The sequence below is a fragment of the Orycteropus afer genome, unplaced genomic scaffold (genome assembly GCF_000298275.1).
Source record: "Orycteropus afer afer isolate SDZICR_OR568_19922 unplaced genomic scaffold, OryAfe1.0 scaffold00154, whole genome shotgun sequence".
Classification (NCBI taxonomy): Eukaryota; Metazoa; Chordata; class Mammalia; order Tubulidentata; family Orycteropodidae; genus Orycteropus; species Orycteropus afer.
The window spans coordinates 6436979-6455807 of record NW_006921741.1 but is presented as its reverse complement, the minus strand read 5'-3'; the positions used below and the strand labels follow the sequence as shown (position 1 = coordinate 6455807).

The 18829-nt window shown below is 43.3% G+C and overlaps 1 protein-coding gene across 1 annotated transcript in view; it reads left to right on the top strand.

Annotated features, from left to right (window-relative positions):
• Positions 1 to 18829, top strand: part of ME3 (malic enzyme 3) — a 274892-nt gene that overhangs the window by 191114 nt on the left and 64949 nt on the right. The window contains exons 4-5 of the mRNA XM_007946273.1: positions 5383 to 5458; positions 14236 to 14397. Coding sequence (XP_007944464.1) covers positions 5383 to 5458; positions 14236 to 14397 — 238 coding nt within the window. The remainder of the gene's footprint in view (positions 1 to 5382; positions 5459 to 14235; positions 14398 to 18829) is intronic.

The following is an 18829-nucleotide window of genomic DNA, read 5'->3' as shown; positions in this document are numbered from 1 at the left end:
CCAGAGCAGCTCCAATTTTATTTATTTACTTATTTTAACATATTGGACATCTCTGAAAGATTTTGTTAAAAGAAGTGTGCCATAGTTAGGTTATGCTGCACAACAACCCACCCTAAAATCTCAGTGCTTAAAACAAAGTTTATTCTGTGCAACAAGCCCCTTGCAGATCAGTTGGGGTCTATTCTCCATGTTGTCCTCACTCCAGGACCCAGACCAATGTAGTTTCATTGAGAACTGTACAAGTTGCCATGCCAAAGGGAAAAAGTGCTCTTAAACACTCTCACCTGGAAGTTCTGACACTCACATTTATCGGTCAAAGCAGATCACATGACTGTGCCTCATTTCAGTGAATCAAAGAAGTGCAGGCCTGGAAGGGATAGAAACATATATTTGGTGAACAGAACTAACTATTCCACACATGGTTACAAAGAAGAGTTTTAACTTTGTTACAAGTTAAGCAATACATAATGAATATGCCTCTTGGACTAAATGAGTTAAATATGTGAAAGAACATAGAAGAATTTTTATTACACATGAATACATTCCCTTCCTGCTCCACAAACTTACCTCAAAGCTCCCTACAGGAATAATTACACTTCCGTGGCTACTCCGTCCCAGCCTTTGGTCACTGGACCTAATGACCAAGCATCAGCTAAAAGAAAACCTGGCTCCTCAAGTAATTGGACCTGTGGGCTCAGGACCATAGTCGCAGGGGACATCAAGCTCAATTGGCATAGCATACTACACAAAAATATTGTTCCACATCCTACTTTGGCAAGTAGCAACTGGGATCCCAAAAGCTTGCAAGGGCCATCTAGATGCAATGATGGGTCTCTCCTCATCCAGAGCAAAGAAGAATGAAGAAAACCAAAGAAACATGGAAACAATTAGTCCAGGAGACTGGTACACCATGCAATCCTCAGCCTATAACGACTATGAGACCAAAAGAACTAGATGCTGCCTAGCTACCACTGTCAACCACTCGGAGGGGGATCTATATAGGAGATCCTCCATAGAGTGGGGGAACAATGTGGAACAAAACTCAAAATTGTTAAAAAATAAAGGGACCAGCTTTGCTGGTCTGATCGAGCCTGATGGAACCACTGAGACTATGGCCCCTAGTTCCCTTCAGGTCTGGAATTGAACCCACTCCTGTGACTTCCAGCCAAACAAAGACATATAAGCGGAACATTTACATTAGGTAGATGCACTCCTTGGAGAGATCGATCAAGGGAGAACAGAAGGGGCTGTGTATGCACAAGGAGACAGCTCAGGGAGCAGGAGTGCATGGGAGGTAAGGACACAGGAAAGAGGTAACTATGGGGAGGAAATGGGAAGGGAGCTTTTGCATTGTGGTAAATTACACTCAATGTCATGAGACAAAGTATATGTGAGCTGCTGTATGGAAAATGAATTTGCTCTGTAAACTTTCACCCAAATCACAATAAAAATTTAAAAAACAAATAAAATAGTTTTCATAAAACTCAAAAAGAAAAAAAAAAAGAGAGAAAACCTGGCTCCTATTTCTAGGAAACTGAGGTAGGAAAGTCCAAACCTGTGAAATTTACAAATTCACAAATTGAGATATAAATCACAAAACATTGATTTATGTCCCAAACAATTCCCTGTAGGTTCCCTTTAAACAGAGTCCCTGAGTAGTGCAAAAGGTAAAGCACTCAGCTACTAACCTAAAGGTTGGTGATTCAGTCCAGCCAGAGGCCCCTCAAAAGAAAGGCCTGGCTTTCAAAAAATCATGCCTTGCTCTGTGGTGCTCATCTTCCTCTGACATATGGTGCTCGTCTTACTCTGACAGACATGGGGTCACTGTGAGTCAGCATCAACCCAACGGCAGCTGGTTTGGATTTTTTAGTTTCCCTTTAAACAGCAACCTCCCAGATACACATTCAGTATAATTTTAAGTATAGAAAATTTGTTTACTCACAACTTTTCAGAAATATATATTATGTAAAGTAGGGCATGTATTAGCTTGATCTCTGGATCCCATAGGGATTGACAGCTTGCTATACTTTATCTATCTTTTTTTTTCTTTCTTTCTTTCTTACCTCAAATTCCAAAATTACTTCTTCTCTGAGGTAAACAGGAAAAACCTGGGAGAAGTAATCAGGGGCTAAAATTATTCTTAGTTTTTTCCTGTTCCATTAGTGGCTATTAACAGTGAGATTCCCATGAGTGTCTCTAGCCCAGATGCCCCTCTTCACAGCACCAGGAGCAGTGAAGGATGTTCTGTTCTAATTACGCAGAGGAATCTTCGCCTTGACAAGGACTCAGGCTATATTAGTTCACTGCAGGATGTTCAGCGCCTTGGGATCCCAGGCAGCCTATAATTCACTCAGAAGCTGGAAATGTGGCTGACAGGCCCAGAGCTTCCCACCTTCCTGCCTCCCTTTGTGCTCCAGAGCAGGATGATAACATCACATTTTAAACATGTCACACCAGATGTCAAAGGCAGTGCCTCACAGGGCATCGTTCATTCCGAGGCACTTTAACTCCTTCTCAAGGAGAGGAGATTGAAGCAGACTTAGCTGTGGAATACAGAGAGAGCCACGGCTGATCCTTTTGGGCAGTATGCATACTTTAGGTCACTTAATCCTCATAACTACGCCATGAGGTAGGCCATTACTGTTCCCACTTTATAGATGGAGAAACTGAGTCTTAGAGGTTAAATAGTGAAAGACAATGAACAGTGGAATAAGGATTCATATAAGGTCTTTCTGGCTCCAGAGAAAATGCCCTTTCAAACCTGCACCATTCCGTGGGAGCACAGAAGAAGGATTTAAGACAAGAAGAAAAGCAGCTCTTCCTGGAGAATGCCACTGATTGAAGTATCAAATAGGGAGGCCAGTGACAGATGCTGTTGCAACAAATTGTTTGAACCACAGACATAGGGTCTCAGTCAGCCCATGTCGTAGAGGACAGGCCTGCCTCCCCACCCCTCCTCTCCCTGGGGCTGTACAAGACAGACTCCATGTCTACTCTGTACTAAAGTTAAAAGAGAGGATACCAGGCCCATTCTGACATTTATGGAGCCCAGAGCAAAAGTACAAATGGAGGTTTACATACCTTAGGGCTAAATATTAAAAGTTCTAAATCAAGCTTAAAGAAAATATCTTCCATCCTCCAACCTGTACAAATATACTTTAATGATGATTGGAAGTCCAGGTTTGAAATTAGAGTTCTCAGACTCTAACCAAAAAAAAAAAAAAAAACAAAACAAAAACTGTTGCCATTGAATTGATTCCAACTCACAGTGGTGCTAGTAGACAGTATAGAACTGTACCATAGCATTTCCAAGGTTGTAAATCTTGATGGAAGCAGGCTGCTGCACCTTTCTCCCACAGAGCAGCTGGTGAGCTTGAACCACTGACCTTATGGTTAGCAGCTGAATACTTTTGTTATCCTTAGATGCCATTGAGTCAGTTTCGACTCATAGTGACCCTGTGAATGAAACACTGTCTGCTCCTGCACCATCCTCACAATTGTTGCCATGCCTGAGCCCATCATTGCAGCCAATGTGTCAGTCTGTCTTATTGAGGGTCTTCCCCATTTTTTGCTGACCCTCTACTTTACCCAACATGTATCCTTCTCTAGGGCCTGGTCCCTTCTGACTATATGACCAAGGTATGAGAGACTAAGTCTGAACATTCTCGCGTGTAAGGATCATTTTGGCTTAACTGCCTCCAAGACAGATTCGTTCATTCTGCTAGCAGTCCATGGTACATTCTATATTCTTTGCCAACACCACAATTCAAATGCATCAATTCTTCTGCAGTCTTCCTTATTCATTGTCCAGCTCTCATATGCATATGAGGCTATTAAAATACTATGGTTTGAAACTGAACTTAACTCCCATGACTCAAATGGCAGGCAAAGGATAGACAGGCCTATAAGGTGAATAGTAATATCAGGAGGGTATGCACTCATTGGAAAAATCAAGAGCATTTGCCCAGGCATAGAGCTAGGAAGGTGGGAGGGGATGGGAAGGAAGAAGTAAGGGAAGGGGTGGGTGCAGAGAGGAAATGGGAAAATGTTGTTACAGTGTGGGGATTATAGTAAATGTCACAAAACAGAATTTATATGGATTGTTGAATAGAAAACCAATTTGCTCTGTAAACTTTCACCAAATCACAATTTTTTAAAAAAATAAAACTTATAGTAATAATGTCATGGCTTGGGTAAGGTGCACCTTAGGCTTTGAAGTGATATCTTTGCTCTTTAACACTTTAAAGAGGTCTTTTGCAACAGATTTGCCCAATGTAATGAATCATTTGATTTCTTGACTGCTGCTTCCATAAGCTTTGATTGTGGATCCAAGTAAAATGAAATCCTTGACAACTTCAATCTTTCTTCCATTTATCATGATGTTGCTTATTTGTCCAGTGAGGGTATTTGTTTTCTTATGTTGAGGTTCAATCCATACTGAAGGCTATATAATCTTTGATTGTCATTAGTAAGCACTTCAAGTCTTTTTCACTTTCAGCAAGCAAGGTTGTTTCATCTGCATATCGCAGGTTGTTAATGAGTCTTCCTCCAATCCTGATCCCATGTTCTTCATATAGTCCAGCTTCTTGGATTATTTGCTTAGCATACAGATTGAATAAGTATGGTGAAAGGATGCAACCCTGACACACACCTTTCCTGATTTTAAACCATGCAATATCCCCTTATTCTCTTCAAATGACAGCCTGTTAGTCTATGTAAATGTTCCTCATGAGCACAATTAACTGTCCTGGAATTCCCATTCTTCTCAATTTATCCATAATTTGTTATGATCCAGATAATCATACTTCCAGCATCACACAAGCCACCCCAGTATGACAAACTGACAGATGAGTGGTAGACTATGCTACTAGGGCTCCAGAAAAAAAACTGGCTCACACTTCTTCCCCTCTCCAGCTCCATTCCACACTACAAGGGGCCTCATGCACATGTGTGTGGCCATCCCACCCCACACGTCCAAGTTCAGGCTAGGGATCCATTCAACAGCAGTGGGGCCTATACTCAGGAAGAAGGACTCAGAAAGGAGGCTCATATATTACCTGGAAATAGGCTTGGGGCCATTTGAACAGGGGATTCTAGGGTCCTGGATACCTGCAGTGTGCTCTAGAGGGGTACAGGGACAATACAGGCTCCAGTGAGCTCAGCCCCAAGGACTCCTTGCTCTGTGGAGAGATGTGATTGGAGAAGAAGAGCAAGAACAGAGTGGTTAAATTGTTGGGGCTTTGGACTTCTTTTGCAGGTCTACGGCAAAACTGGATGATGCAGTGACAAACAGTACTTGTGGTCTTTGCTCTGGTCCCAGTCTGACTGCCTGGTTTCTCTCTCTCTCTCTCTCTCTGTATGTGTGTGTCTTGTTTCTCCTAGTGGGCTGTTTATCACCATTCATGACAAGGGCCACATTGCAACAATGCTGAACTCTTGGCCAGAAGAAAATATTAAGGTAAGATCCTGTTATCTTTGCTACTTTGTTTTCTTTGCCATATTGTTGGGTGAATCCTCTCATCCGGGACCAGAGTCCTTTCCAGCTATGACACTGAAGGAAAGATACTGCCCCCTTTCCCAGGTCCAGATCATAGACTTTTTACAGCCAAGGACAAATGTATCAAGGAGCAGAAGTTTTCATTAACCAGGCACCCATGTAAAACCATCCTTTTTTGGAGCAGTGAAGCATAGGGAGACAATTGGGGAGTGGGTCTGAAGATATGTTCATCATATATTGAGCACCTGTTTAGTATATAATAACAGTTTCCACAATGGATACCGAAAGAAATAGACCCTCTTTTCAAGAAGCTTTTCTTGAGGAAAAGAAGACAGAGACACAAAAGACTAACAAGGCAAAGCATCATCACATATAAACACAAAAAGAGCTGAGGGTTTTCAAAAGAGGTAGAGATTACTTTTAGCTTGAGGAGAATCTGGGAAGACTTCATGGGGGAAGTGAGAGTAGAGCTGGGTCTTGAACTGAGGGTAGAGTTTGGACGGATAGGGACTGAGGAGACTAGGATGTTGGGTGGGGACAGTCTGCATGAAGAGAAAAAGCTTGATTCATGTTTGGAATTGTGTACTCCTGGGTGTGTTGGGGGAGAAAGGAAAGATACAGTCAGGGTTACAAATAAACTTGGCACTCATCTAGATGCAGCGATGGGTCTCTCCTAGTCCAGAGCACAGAATAATGAAGAAAACCAGAGATGCATGGAAAGAATTAATCCAAGGGACTGGTACACCATACAATGCTCAGTCTATATGACCATGAGACCAGAAGAACTAGATGGTGTCTGGCTACCACTGTCAGCCACTCAGAGGGGGATCTGTGTAAGAGATCCTGGATAGAGTGGGAGAACAATGTGGAACGAAACTCAAAATTATTAAAAAAAAAAAAAAACGACCAGGCTTGCTAGTCTGATAGAGCCTGGTGAAACCACTGAGACTATGGCCCCTTGCTGCTCTTCAGGTCTGGAATTGAACTCCTGTGGCTTCCAGCCAAATAAAAGACCAGCATATTGGCTGAACATTTACATTAAGTAGATACACTCCTTGGAGAGATCAGTCATGGGAGAACAGAAGGGCAGTGTATGCACAGGGAGACTGCTGGGGGTAGGGGGGGGAGCAGGAGTGCATGAGAGGAAAGGACACAGGGAACAGGTAACTATGGGCAAAAAGTGGGAAGAGAGCTGTTACATTGTGGGAAATTGCAGTCAATGCCATGAGACAAAATGTGTATGAACTGCTGTATGGAAAATGAAATTGCTATGTAAACTTTCACCCAAATCATAATAAAAAATAAATAAATAAACTTGGCACTTCTTCCTGGAATATTAATTTTACTCAAAAGATATAGGGAGAAACTACTTTTACATAATAAATAGGATATAATATAGAATTCAAAATTCATATTAGTTTTTCATATAAAAGATTTCACTTTACAGAAATTGTTTAACCTCTACCTATATACCCCCCAGACCTCCTCCAGCCATAAGGACTTCTATGGAAGAGTTTGAGGGGTTCTGGCACCTAAGATCTTTGTCACTTCTGCAAAGAAAATGAGTGAAGCAAAAATGCAAAACATCTGCTGGCTGTTGTTGAGGGCATTTCTAGCACATGAACTGGGAAGTGTTGGTGTTGACAAAATATAGTATAAGTAACTCTCAGGGGCAACTTTCCTTGCTGAAAGTGAGAATGACTTGGAGCACTTACTGATGAAGATTAAAGACTACAGTCTACAGTATGGATTACACCTCAATATAAAGAAAATTAAAATTCTCACCACTGGACCAATAAGCAGTATCACGATACATGGAGAAAAGATTGAAGTTGTCAAAGACTATATATTACTTGGTTCTACAATCAATGCCAGTGGAAGTAGCAGTCAATACATCAAAAGACATACTGCTTTGGGCAAATCTGTTACAAAAGACCTCTTTGACAAGCTGAAGAACAGAGATATCTCCTTGAAGACTAAGGTGTGCCTAACTCAAGCCATGATGTATATTCAATCACCTCATATGCATGTGAGAGCTGGACAATGAATAAGGAAGACCAAAGAAGAGCTGATGGTTTTGAGTTGTGGTGTTGGCAAAGAATGATGAAAGTACCATGGACTGCCAAAAGAACTAACAAATCTGTCCTGCAAGAAGTACAGCCGGAATGCTCCTTGGAAGCGAGGATGGCCAGGCTTCATCTCACCTACTTTGGTCATGTTGTCAGAAGGGACCGTTCTCTGGGGAAGGAAGTCATGTTTGGTAAAGTGGAGGGTCAATGATAGGTAGGGAAAAGCCCTCAACAAGATGGATTGACACGGTGGCTGCAGCAATGGGCTCAAGTATAGTAGGGACTGTGAGGCTGGCACAGGACCGGGCAGTGTTTTGTTCTGTTGTACATAAGGTCACTTTGAGTGGGAGACGACTCCATGGCACATAACAACAACAGGAGCAATAAGAGAACTCAGCTATTCTGATACCACCCTGCCTCTTGACTGGGAAGCTGTGGCACTCCCATGGTTGTTTTCTCTCCAGAGCCTCCCTTCCTCAGTCCCTGCCAGTTCCCTCAGCCATTCCACCCCATCCTACTGGAAACCAAATACAGCTTCTCTCTATCTGTCTTGATGTCCAACCCACTTCTGGCCCTCTAGTTGAGTGTTAAATTTCAGAACTGGAGTAAGCAGAGGAGGGCCTTGGCTCTCGGGAGCATGGCCCAACACATAACCAAAGATCTTTGACTTCAGTCATGGCCATGGTGAGTAGCTCATTTTGTACATCTCTGACTGGGTATCAGAGTTCTAGTGGTGTAGTGTTTAAAGCATTTGACTGCTAACCAGAAGGTCAGCAGTTTGAACCTACTGTGTGCTCTGTGGGAAAAAAAATGAAACAGTCTGCTTCTGTAAAGATTTATGGTCTTGGAAATCCTGTAGCAGTTCCACTCTGTTGCTATGAGTTGGAACCAACTCAGTGGCATTTGGTTTGGTTTTGTTGGTTTTCTGACTGTGTGTGATTCTGTCCTGAGCTTCCCCTTCCTGCTTATCTGCTTATAATCCAGTTATATACAGGTCTTGGCCCTGCAAGTTTTGGTCCCAGTTCCAGAAATAGAAAATTCTCATGGCACGTCTAGGATGCAACTGTAAAAAATTCTTGAGGACATGACAAGACACCAGCTTACCCTGCGGGGAAGTTAACTTCAAGCTGACCTGAGTGACCACACTGCTGAGTTCATAGACAGTTCAACGGTGGTGAAACTTTGTGCACAGTAGATGCTCAGTAGATGCTTGATGAAGTGAATGAACTCAGTCAACAGATATATTGAGCATCTTCCATGTGCGGGGCACAGGGGTGAAAGAGCCAGGTTCTACACTAACACACAAGGTGCTTTCATGCAAATTATGAGGAATTAGAAAGAACTGCAAAAAGCAACCCTCCTTAACCAGTAATAACATGGCATCCCCTTCTATAGGCTGACATGAATTGGATTTCAGGTCCCAATTGTCCTATTGTCCCAACTTAAACACTGTACCCAGAGCCTACTAGGTGGGATGCAAAATGAGAAAACATGGACCCTGTCCCAGAATTGCTTACTCTAGTTGGAAAACCTAGAAATGAATTCAAAATAGAGCTTTAGGAGCTAAATATCTATTGACTTCTATTAACATATTTTGAGAGCCTTCTAAAATATTGAGTGCTCGTTACTAGAAAGATGGAGAAATCAACAGTTGTGACTTTAGATGAGGAAGAAGAGAGGAAAGAGAAACAGGCATTTTGAGGTCAGCCTAGAGGAGGTGGGACTCAAGCAGATCTCAAAGGAAGACATAGGTCAAAATTCTCCAATGATTACATGACCAGATCCGGGCCATTGGCATCTAATTTAATTGCATTGAACAAATATGTAGTAAACATCAACCTTGTAAGAGATCCCTGGGGGTTCAGGCATAAGAAAAATGTATAAGCCTGGTCTCAAGGTGCTTAAAGTCTAGTCAGAGTTCAACGCAGTGACAGTTGTCAACACTGCCAAACTGAGGGAGTGAGGAGAGGAGGCACTTGAGTTGACTTTGTCATGACTGGAGGTGGAGGAGGCAGTTGTAACAAACACAGCAATGTGGGGAAGAGATTGAAGAAGCTAAGGGCAGTCATGGAGGGGACCCTTTCCTTGGTGGAATCACAGGCCGTTAAGGTCAGCCAGCTGTTTTGGCCCATAGCCGTGTATGGTTTGTCCCTTAGTGTTTTTTGTTTCTCTTGATTTTCTTTCTTAATTTAACATATGTTAAGTGTTTTTTTTTAATTATTGTATTAAATATTTATGTAACAAAATATTTGAAAACTTTGAATTTGTAGGCAATATTTTAAACAAGAGATTTCACTTTAAAAACAAAACCAAACCACCTAATCAGGCTTCTCTAGGAAAATTGGGAGCTCTGAATACCAGGCCTATAGTTTGGCATATAAACAAGTCAGGTGGAGTTGATGGGGCTGCATGGGCCCCTAACCTGTTATTTTCACCTGTATTTTCTGGAGGTCTTCCCTCCTCGACCCCAAGGCTGCCACTTCAGAGATGTAGAATGTTCCAAGCTGTGGTCTCTCTCCTTGTTTACCAATGTGTTTTATCTAGTTGCATTGAAAACAGGAGATGAGGATCTCCCTGCTTAAGTAGGGAGTCTGCTCATTATCTTTTCTTATGATTCTTTGGAGCTGACAAAGAACTTCGTCTTCACTATTTCATTCAGTTTTTACCATCACCATGATCAGAGTGGAATACGGAGTGCTTCTGAAGTCTTCAAATTGTATTTTGAAACGTGGGTAAGAGTGTTATCTTTTCTCAGATGAGCAGGCTGAAGTTAAGTGACTTGCCCAAGGTCACCTATAAATAAGTGTTGATGCTCTAACCCCAGCCCTGCAGAGGGACCTCTCCTCCAGCTGCTGGGTGAGGGAAGCAGAGTTTTTCAAGGAAGGTGTATCATTGGACCCCTAATGTTGTTATCTAGGCTGTAGGAGAAGGATGGTTTAAAGGAGCTCCTCAATGGACTTGGAAGATGAAAAATGACTTTCTGTGGTTTCCAAGACTAAAAGCAGAGTTTCAAACTGAGACATAAGAGAAGTAGGCCACAAGGGGATGGAAGCCAAAGCCCAGGGCTAGGGAGACCATGAAGTTTTGTGGGCTCTCTTACTCAGGGAGGAGGGGCTGGCCAGGCCACCCAGAGCTGTCTGGTAAATCACAAAAAGGAGTGAGAACTGCTTTTCCAACTCTTTCCCACAGTGACCATTGCCTAGAGCCAGGAGGAAGGCTCATCTGAGAATAACCCTCCTCCCTAACAGCTTTCCAAATCTCCTAAATCTCTTCCTCATCCCATTCATAATAGCTCCAGAGGAGAGGGTGTAAGAGGCGGTTGGACAGTGGGGCCAAGGGAGCATCCTCTGCCACTGGGTACCAGCCACTTAGGCGTTTAACCGTGGACCTTATTGCTGGTGCCAAGTACTACCTATCATGCACAGCCCCACTGTTCATTAAGCCTCACTCTGTGCCCAGTGCCAGGGGTTGGATTTCCTGGGAAACTATCTCTGAGATAGAGAATATCATATAGGAGGTCTATTAGGGAGTGCTCTTGGAATCAACACCTATGTGGAAGAGAAGGAAGTAGGATATGGCAGAGGGAAGCACTGACTGCAGTGAAGTCTCAAGGAAGATTCAAGTGACCTTTGAGGAGGCTCAGGATCTGGGATGCCCCTTCAAAGTTGTAGCACATTGTGACAGGGGAGCCAGGCCTTTAGACCCCTACATTAATCAGTCATTGATTGCAACCTAGGGGAATAAATCCTTCACTCCTGAAAGGGAACCAGGTAAGCAAACCACCATATCCACCTCACACAGCATTATGCTAAGTGCTTTATAAAGATTAATCATTGAATTCTCCTAATAACCCTATAAGGTAGGGATTATTATTATTCCCAGAGCTCCCTTAAGGTGCTATAGGGAGCTAAATTCTGTGGCCTTTCAAGATGGTGATGGGAGGAGCTCTGGGGGCATAGTGCCTAAGGCATTTGACTGCTAACCAGAAGGCTGGTGGCTCAAACCCACTAGCCACTCCTCAGAAGGAAGACTGGGCAATCTACTCCCGTAGCGATACCATCTCAGAAACCCAAGGAAGGGTTGCTGTGAGTTGGATCTGACTCGATGCCAATGAGTTTGGTTTCTGTAGTTCACCTTAGAGCAACTGATTCTTCTCTTTAACTCCATGCCACTCACTGTCCCTCAGCAGAGAGAAGGATGCTGAGAGAATGGGGACCAAAATAAAGCTTTGATGAGGAGAGATAGTAAAGAAATGTCCAGAGTTTGGACACCAGAGGCAGCATGTGAACACAAGCTCCAGCAGGAAGAACTGCCAAAAGAAGTCAAGGGCAGGCTGTGGAGAGGGTAGCACTTGAGGAGGGCAGAATTTTCCAAGAGCACAGGTGCTGCTTTCACCCAGCTGAATGAGGTGGTAAAAGGAGACCTGACCCAGGAATCCAAAGCCTGATTGGAATACTGACCTGCCATATATACAAGCAAGGTGACCTTGGAGGTCATCTAATCTATCCAAGATAACTGATGTGGAAGCATCCAGCCCAGTGCCTGGCATATGGCTGATACTTAACAAATATGTGTAGTACATTGAGGTGTTGGAGCTTCAGCTTGGCATCTGTGAAACCATGATAACAATCTCTGATCTGCCTACCTACCCGGACTTGGGTGAGGATCAGATGAAGTGAAGGTTGGAAACACTCTACACAGAGGCAACAGACCATCAGAAGGGGAAATAACATATTTTTCGTGAGTTTGTGGCACTCTACTAAGCTCCCTTTTCAGTAGTGGAAGGGGGGGTGCTTTAACACACTCTATAGCTATTTTGGAGCCCTGGTGGCACAGTGGTTAAGTGCTCAGATGTTAAAGGCACCAGCCCATGTGTGCTCTTATTCTTGGGGAGATAGAGAATAGGAGTAAGAAGATACCATGGACGCAGGGGTAGATTACCCAATAAGCAAGGTAAACACAGGCTTATTTGTGCTTACTTACTAATCTGTAGTGAACAATTTCATATGGATTTCCCTACTGTGTACTCTATCCCTATAAATTTGAAAAAGAGGCTTGGAGTCTGTAGGAAGGTGCTGTGGGGTTTGGAAAGAGACAGATGCTAGCCGTACCTAGAAGCAGACTCTTTGATGTAATGGGAAAAATGTCAAAATGTTCACTATGGATTAATAAGTAAGAACAAGTATGCCTGTGCTTACCTTGCTTGTTGGTAATCCAATATTGCATGGACCTTGGGTACTGGATCATAAACTCTTCCAGGGCAAGACTGAGTCTTCATCTCTTTATCTCCAGCATTGTATCCACATGGGTTGAACTGAATTCATAGGTACCCAGCTTGGGACCTACTAGGACATCCATAGTTCAGAATTAGTCTTAAGCCCTAACTTAAAGCCATGTTCTAATGGAGGGATGGATGGCCCTGTGAACTTCACTCCACTTAAAGATGGAGGAAACCTATGAAGGCAAGTAGATTCGGTTGATTTTCCCTGACACTGACCTATACATGATTTCACAGTCAGCCTCAGGGATGTGTCCAAACATTCAAGACTAACTCCTATCTGCTTTTTCATTTTTTTCTTTCATGTAACCTGCTCCTGCTTGTTCCCTAGACACATCATGCATGCCACACACATACTACCGTCTCTTCCCCAGCTCCTAATTTTCTTTTGCATCAAATACCTTTGCTCCCACCTGCATCCCCATAATCTCTACCTGTCCAAACTCTACCCATTTTCAATATCTGGTAGGTATGTCCCCTCATCCATGAAAAGTTACCTGAGCTCAATACAGAAAGTAACTCTCCTTCTCTCAATCTCTGCTGTCCTTTTGGCTGCTCCACCACACTCAGTTCTTTCCTCCCAGGATCATAATTATTAATATGCATGTTGTTCCCTCCTTTTAGCCCATTAGCTCCTTAAGGGTTGTGTCCATGCATGCTTGTTTTTGTAGATGAGCAAACTGAACTTCCTTCCCCTAAGATCTGGTACAGTATCTCATGCAAAGTAGGTGCTTAATAAATGTTTACTAAATGAATGAATACCCAGCATCATCACCACCAACTTCACCAAATACTTATTTACCAAAACATAAAAGGTAACCCCACTAGAGTTTGAGAAGCCTCCTGATTTCAGATAGAATAGTGGCCCCAGCAAATGTCAGAAGGATCTCTTGTTCTCTGGAAATTGGGTTTATTATATCCCAGGAGCAGACCAGAGAGCACTTACACTAGCCTCTAAAACCTGAGGGCTGTAGCGGCAGCAGGGAGACTTGTTTATACCTCCTTTCATTTTGTCCCCCTGCCCCTGTCTCCACCTCAGATCTCAGGCTGAGTGTCTGCTTAGTTTCTTTGAGGAAGAGTGACCAGATGTGGTTTCTCTCTAGCTGTTTCAGGAGCCCCCACACCCAGCCTCAGAGTACAAAGAAGGTGTCTACATCCTCTCCTCAGTGGGGTTTCCCACAACCTGCCAGAAAGAGGAGGTGTATGGGAAAAGGATTGGCCACGTGCAGTTGAATGAGTCCTTTGACCTTATCCCAGACAGGATGCTTCATCCCCCAGGAAAGCCATTGGGTGTCCAGTTGTCAAGCCTTATGTGCTAAGGCAGTTAAACTGAGCATTTTGTTACACAAAGTGCTGTCCTTGACTAATAGAGCCCCTGCTGTGTTTTTCAGGCCGTGGTGGTGACTGATGGGGAACGCATACTGGGCTTGGGTGACCTGGGCTGCTATGGCATGGGCATCCCTGTGGGAAAACTGGCCCTTTACACCGCGTGCGGCGGGGTGAACCCACAGCAGTGCCTCCCTGTTCTGCTGGACGTTGGCACCAACAACAAGGTAACACACAGCCCAGGCCGGCAGCTCTAGAACCAGAAGGTGGTGGCTGGAATGAGGGAGCAGTGTTTACATGGGGTAGTTACAGTCCCTGGGTGATGCAAATGGTTAATATGCTGCTAACTGAAAGACTAGAGGTTCGAGTCTACCCAAAGACACCTTGAAAGGAAAGCCTAGTGATCTACTTCCAAAGATAACTGAAAACTCTATGGAGCACAGTGGGATCTTACAAACGTGGGATCGCCATGAGTTGGCAGCAACTCCACAGCAAGTGGCTTAAAAAGATTCTGCTACAAGTGGCAGGGCCAGGATCCTATTGTGTATCTGTTATCTCTCTTCACATCACACCATCTACCTGGATTTGTTGCTTTATAAGATACTTTCTTGATTTTTAGAAATTTCATTACTAAAGGAACTTTAAAACATTATTCAGTAATTTTTTAGAAGGAAATTAGATTTTGCCCTCAATGCTACATTTATCTTCCCTTCTAATATTTATCTGCATATTCACATAAATCTAGTTATTACCTAGTTATAATCATAATGCACCCATAATTTTGTTCTAATTTTTTCAATTAAAATTATTTTGTGAACACTTTCTCTTCATTTATTTAACAAAGTTTATTGAGTATTTTACTAGGTGACAGATACTCTGCTATACGGGAGGGAGATAAATTAAAGCCAAGCCAGGGTAGAATGTTCTAGTTGTCAGTGCTTCCACATTGTCACCTAATTTATCATTTTAATGGCTAACATGTTACATCTACTCCAAATGTCTGCTTCTTCCCCTGGGGTTTGAAGTCTCTCTCTCTCTCTCCTGGTCCTGCTCCTTCCTGTCAGGCCAGCTCTTTCACAGGGCAGGACTGGAGAGTATCCCTTAACTGACAAGACAGAACAAGCCCCTGACCCAACCTGGCCATACCACAGGGATGAGAGAAAGCAGCTCTCCCCCAGTTCAGTGAGAACAATACCAGATGCTATTTGTGGAATATACTGGCAGCAATGCACCAAGCATAGTGATAGGTCTTTATATATTTTATCTCATTTAATTCTCACGGTAGTTGTATGAGATCTTGTTCTCCTCATTTTACAGATGAGGAAAGTAAGGCTGAAGCTTGCTAAACTACTTACCCCAGATATAAGTGTCAGAGTTGGGATTTGAACCCAGGTCTCTCTGACTCCAGAGCTGCTTTGGTTCAACATGACACACTACTCCAAGAGGACAGGGATTTGTGTTAGGGACTGTGTAATAAAGGCTGAGAGAGTAGGGGTTTCATACAGTCAAGGTCCCATGGGCACTCAGTAGAAAGAGTGTATTGATGCTATTGTGGTGCAAAGGTTCATGCTCAGCTGCTAATTGGAAGGTTCAAGTCCACACAGAGGGGCCTTAGAAGAAAGGCCTGGTGATCTACTTTCAGGAAATCAGCACTAAACATCCTGTGGAGCACAGTTCTACTCTGACACACATGGGGTCACCATGAGTCCGAATCAACTCAACAGCAACTGGCTTTTGGGTTATTTGATGCTTATACCATCTTCCCACTCACAAGAAAGCTGAGCCTTCTCCAGACCCACTTTAAGAAACTGAAAAACACACAAATCCAAAGTTACAAAGTGGCCAACATTAGGAAGATGGTGATTTTGCTCTTTGCAAGTGGATTCACCATGTGCTACTATCACACTTTACCATTTAAAAAAAGAAAAGAAATCAGTCACTTTGCAAGATCTGTTTGCCCAGAAGTCTTGGGGCACATCCGTTACTCATTGTAAGCTTGAGCTCTAGAAGAGAGAGACTCAGACTTGCAACATTCAGCTCACATGTCAGTACAGGGAGGGTGCTGTTGTGAGGGTTTTTAGTGTCAGAATAACTAGACCATCTGTGTATATGTCTCTGTAAAAAAACTCCTGAGGTAACAGGAGCTTTAATCAGAGTCAAAGAAAACAGCCCTCCAGGTTTCCTGTTGAAGGAAAACATCTGCTCTCTTCAGCCCTGAAACTCTGAGTCACTTTTACCTGCCAACACCAAGGAGGTTTGGAAAAATAAATATGTGCGTGATCCCATGGAGAAGGGACATCCATGATTAAGTTCCTGAACCAAGGGGGTAGGGGAAGTTATGTGGAGAGCAGGCATGCTCTCGGCCCTCCATCATGGCTGTGTGTGGATTAGTTTGTGCATTTTGTTTTATCCACATGCAGCCAGAGTCACAGACTGTCCAAGCTGGTTGTTGTTGTTGTATGACATCCAACCAGTTCTGACTCACAGCAACCCTATATGACAGAGTAAAACTGCCCCATAGGGTTTACTTGGCTATAATCTTTATGGGAGCAGATTGCCAAGTCTTTTCTCCCACAGAGCAGCTAGTGGGTTCTAACTGCCGACATTTTGGTTAGCAGATGAGCACTTAACCATTGTGCCACCAGGGATCCTTCCATCTGAGCTGGACGGGACCAGAGATACTGTTTGGTTCAGTGCCCTAGTTTACATGGGGAAAGAGGCTGCAGAAGGGGAATGGCGTCCCCAAGGATTGACTGGAGGCCCAGTGTTTTTCCCACTCTGTGCCAATGGTTCTGCCAGGCAACCTCAAAGGCTTGTCTGTAATGTAGCACTCAGAAGCGTTAGAGGTCTTCTGACAGAAGCTTAGAGCTTCTATGAATTCACATCACAATGAGATGCTGTGGTAAGAGTTTCTGTGGAGCTAATGATGGGGGAGGGGTGTCTTGTCTACTTGAGGAGAGAAATGGGGAAATAGATTATCAACTGTCTGGTAAATGTTGCCCTGGGGAATGTTAATGGATTGCTGAGGAAACATGAAATCAGTCACAGTGATAGAGCTGGGTATCGAAGGTGTACTTCCATCTTAAAAAATGATCATTAGTTCAGCTAATAAATATTCAATTAAATAGTGCCTTCTGAGGCACTCACTCTCTATACTTGTGGGCTTGACTTACCCTTGGGCTTGACTGAGCTTTAAAAAAAAAAAATGAATGTAGGTATTACATGCCACCCCAACTGGGGGAAGTGCACTGTGTCCACTATGTGAATCCAATCCCATGACGTCCGCAGACCCCTAGAGGCTTTCTGACTAAGATCTTAGTGTACTTGTTGCTACACAAGATAAATATTTTTCCAGGCCAGAGAGTTCATCTATCTCCCAGCTTAAATCCAATGTTCAGTGATAGGGCAGCTAACGAGGAGAAAACCATTTTATTTTCCATGATATTTTGTCTCCAACAAAAACCTTATGAAAGCAGAGCTGGGCAAGCATCCAAGAGGGCACATTCAACTCTCTAACTCCCATGGCAGAGGAGAAAGTTCGGGTTCACCTGCTGTGGATAAATACCTTAACCTAAAATTATAGTTCCTTAGTTCCTTAGTGACTATCTAAGAGTGGGTAAGATTTAGTCATTCTGGCAATATTTACGGGCCAGGCACCCTGCTTGATAGGAGGGCTCAGAGGGGAATGAGCCTGGTCTCTACCCAGGAGATGCTCTCAGTCTGTGGGAAGCCATGATTTCCCTACTGTTGCTCCTACCACAAACCTTGGGCAGCTCATTGAACCAAGTGATTTCTAAGACCACCCTAGTTCTGAATTCTGCATCTTCTTAGTTCAGTCCTGTGACTCATGCAACTCATATCAATAAATGTTTTTTAAGGGCCTAAGATATGTCAGCACTGTACAAATCACTGGGGAAACAAAGATGAATAAAGAACAAATCCTTTCCTGAAAGAGCTTGCATTATGTGGTATTGCTGTTAGGTGCTGTCTAGTCAGTTCTGACTCACAGAACAAAACACTGCCCAGTCTTGTGCCATCCTCACAATCACTGCCATGCCTGAGCCCATTGTTGCAGCCACTGTGTCAATCCATCTCATTGATGGTCTTCCTTTCTTTCACTGACTTCTATTCATAAGGTGTTCAGTGGTGGTTTTTTTAAGTTGATATCCAAGTCTTTCCTCCTAGTCTATGTTAGTCTGGAAGCAACATAGAAACTTGACCCTACTGGTATTTGAAATACCAGTGGCATGGCTTCCAGTATCCTAGGAACACAGAAGCCACCATAGTATGACAAGCTGATAGACAAGCATTGTTTGATAGAGATTGTTATTATCTCAATTTGACAGAGAAGGAAAATGAAGCAGAGAGCAGTTAAATAATTTGCCCAAAGTCACAGAACTAGTAGAGTGGCAGAGCTTGAATTCAGATCCAGGTCTGTCCAAGCACAAATTCCAGAGTCCTTTCCGATACCACAGCCAAGCCATACAGCAATACAGACTCAGCTGGGCTCATCCTGACTGTGATCATCAGGTCAGGCAGTGCCCTTTCCTCTACAGAACACTGCCTCCAAGCTTTAAATTTCTTTTGCTGATACAGTTGCCAGATTTAGGAAATAAAAATACAGGACATCCAGTTAAATTTGAATTTCAGGTAAACAGT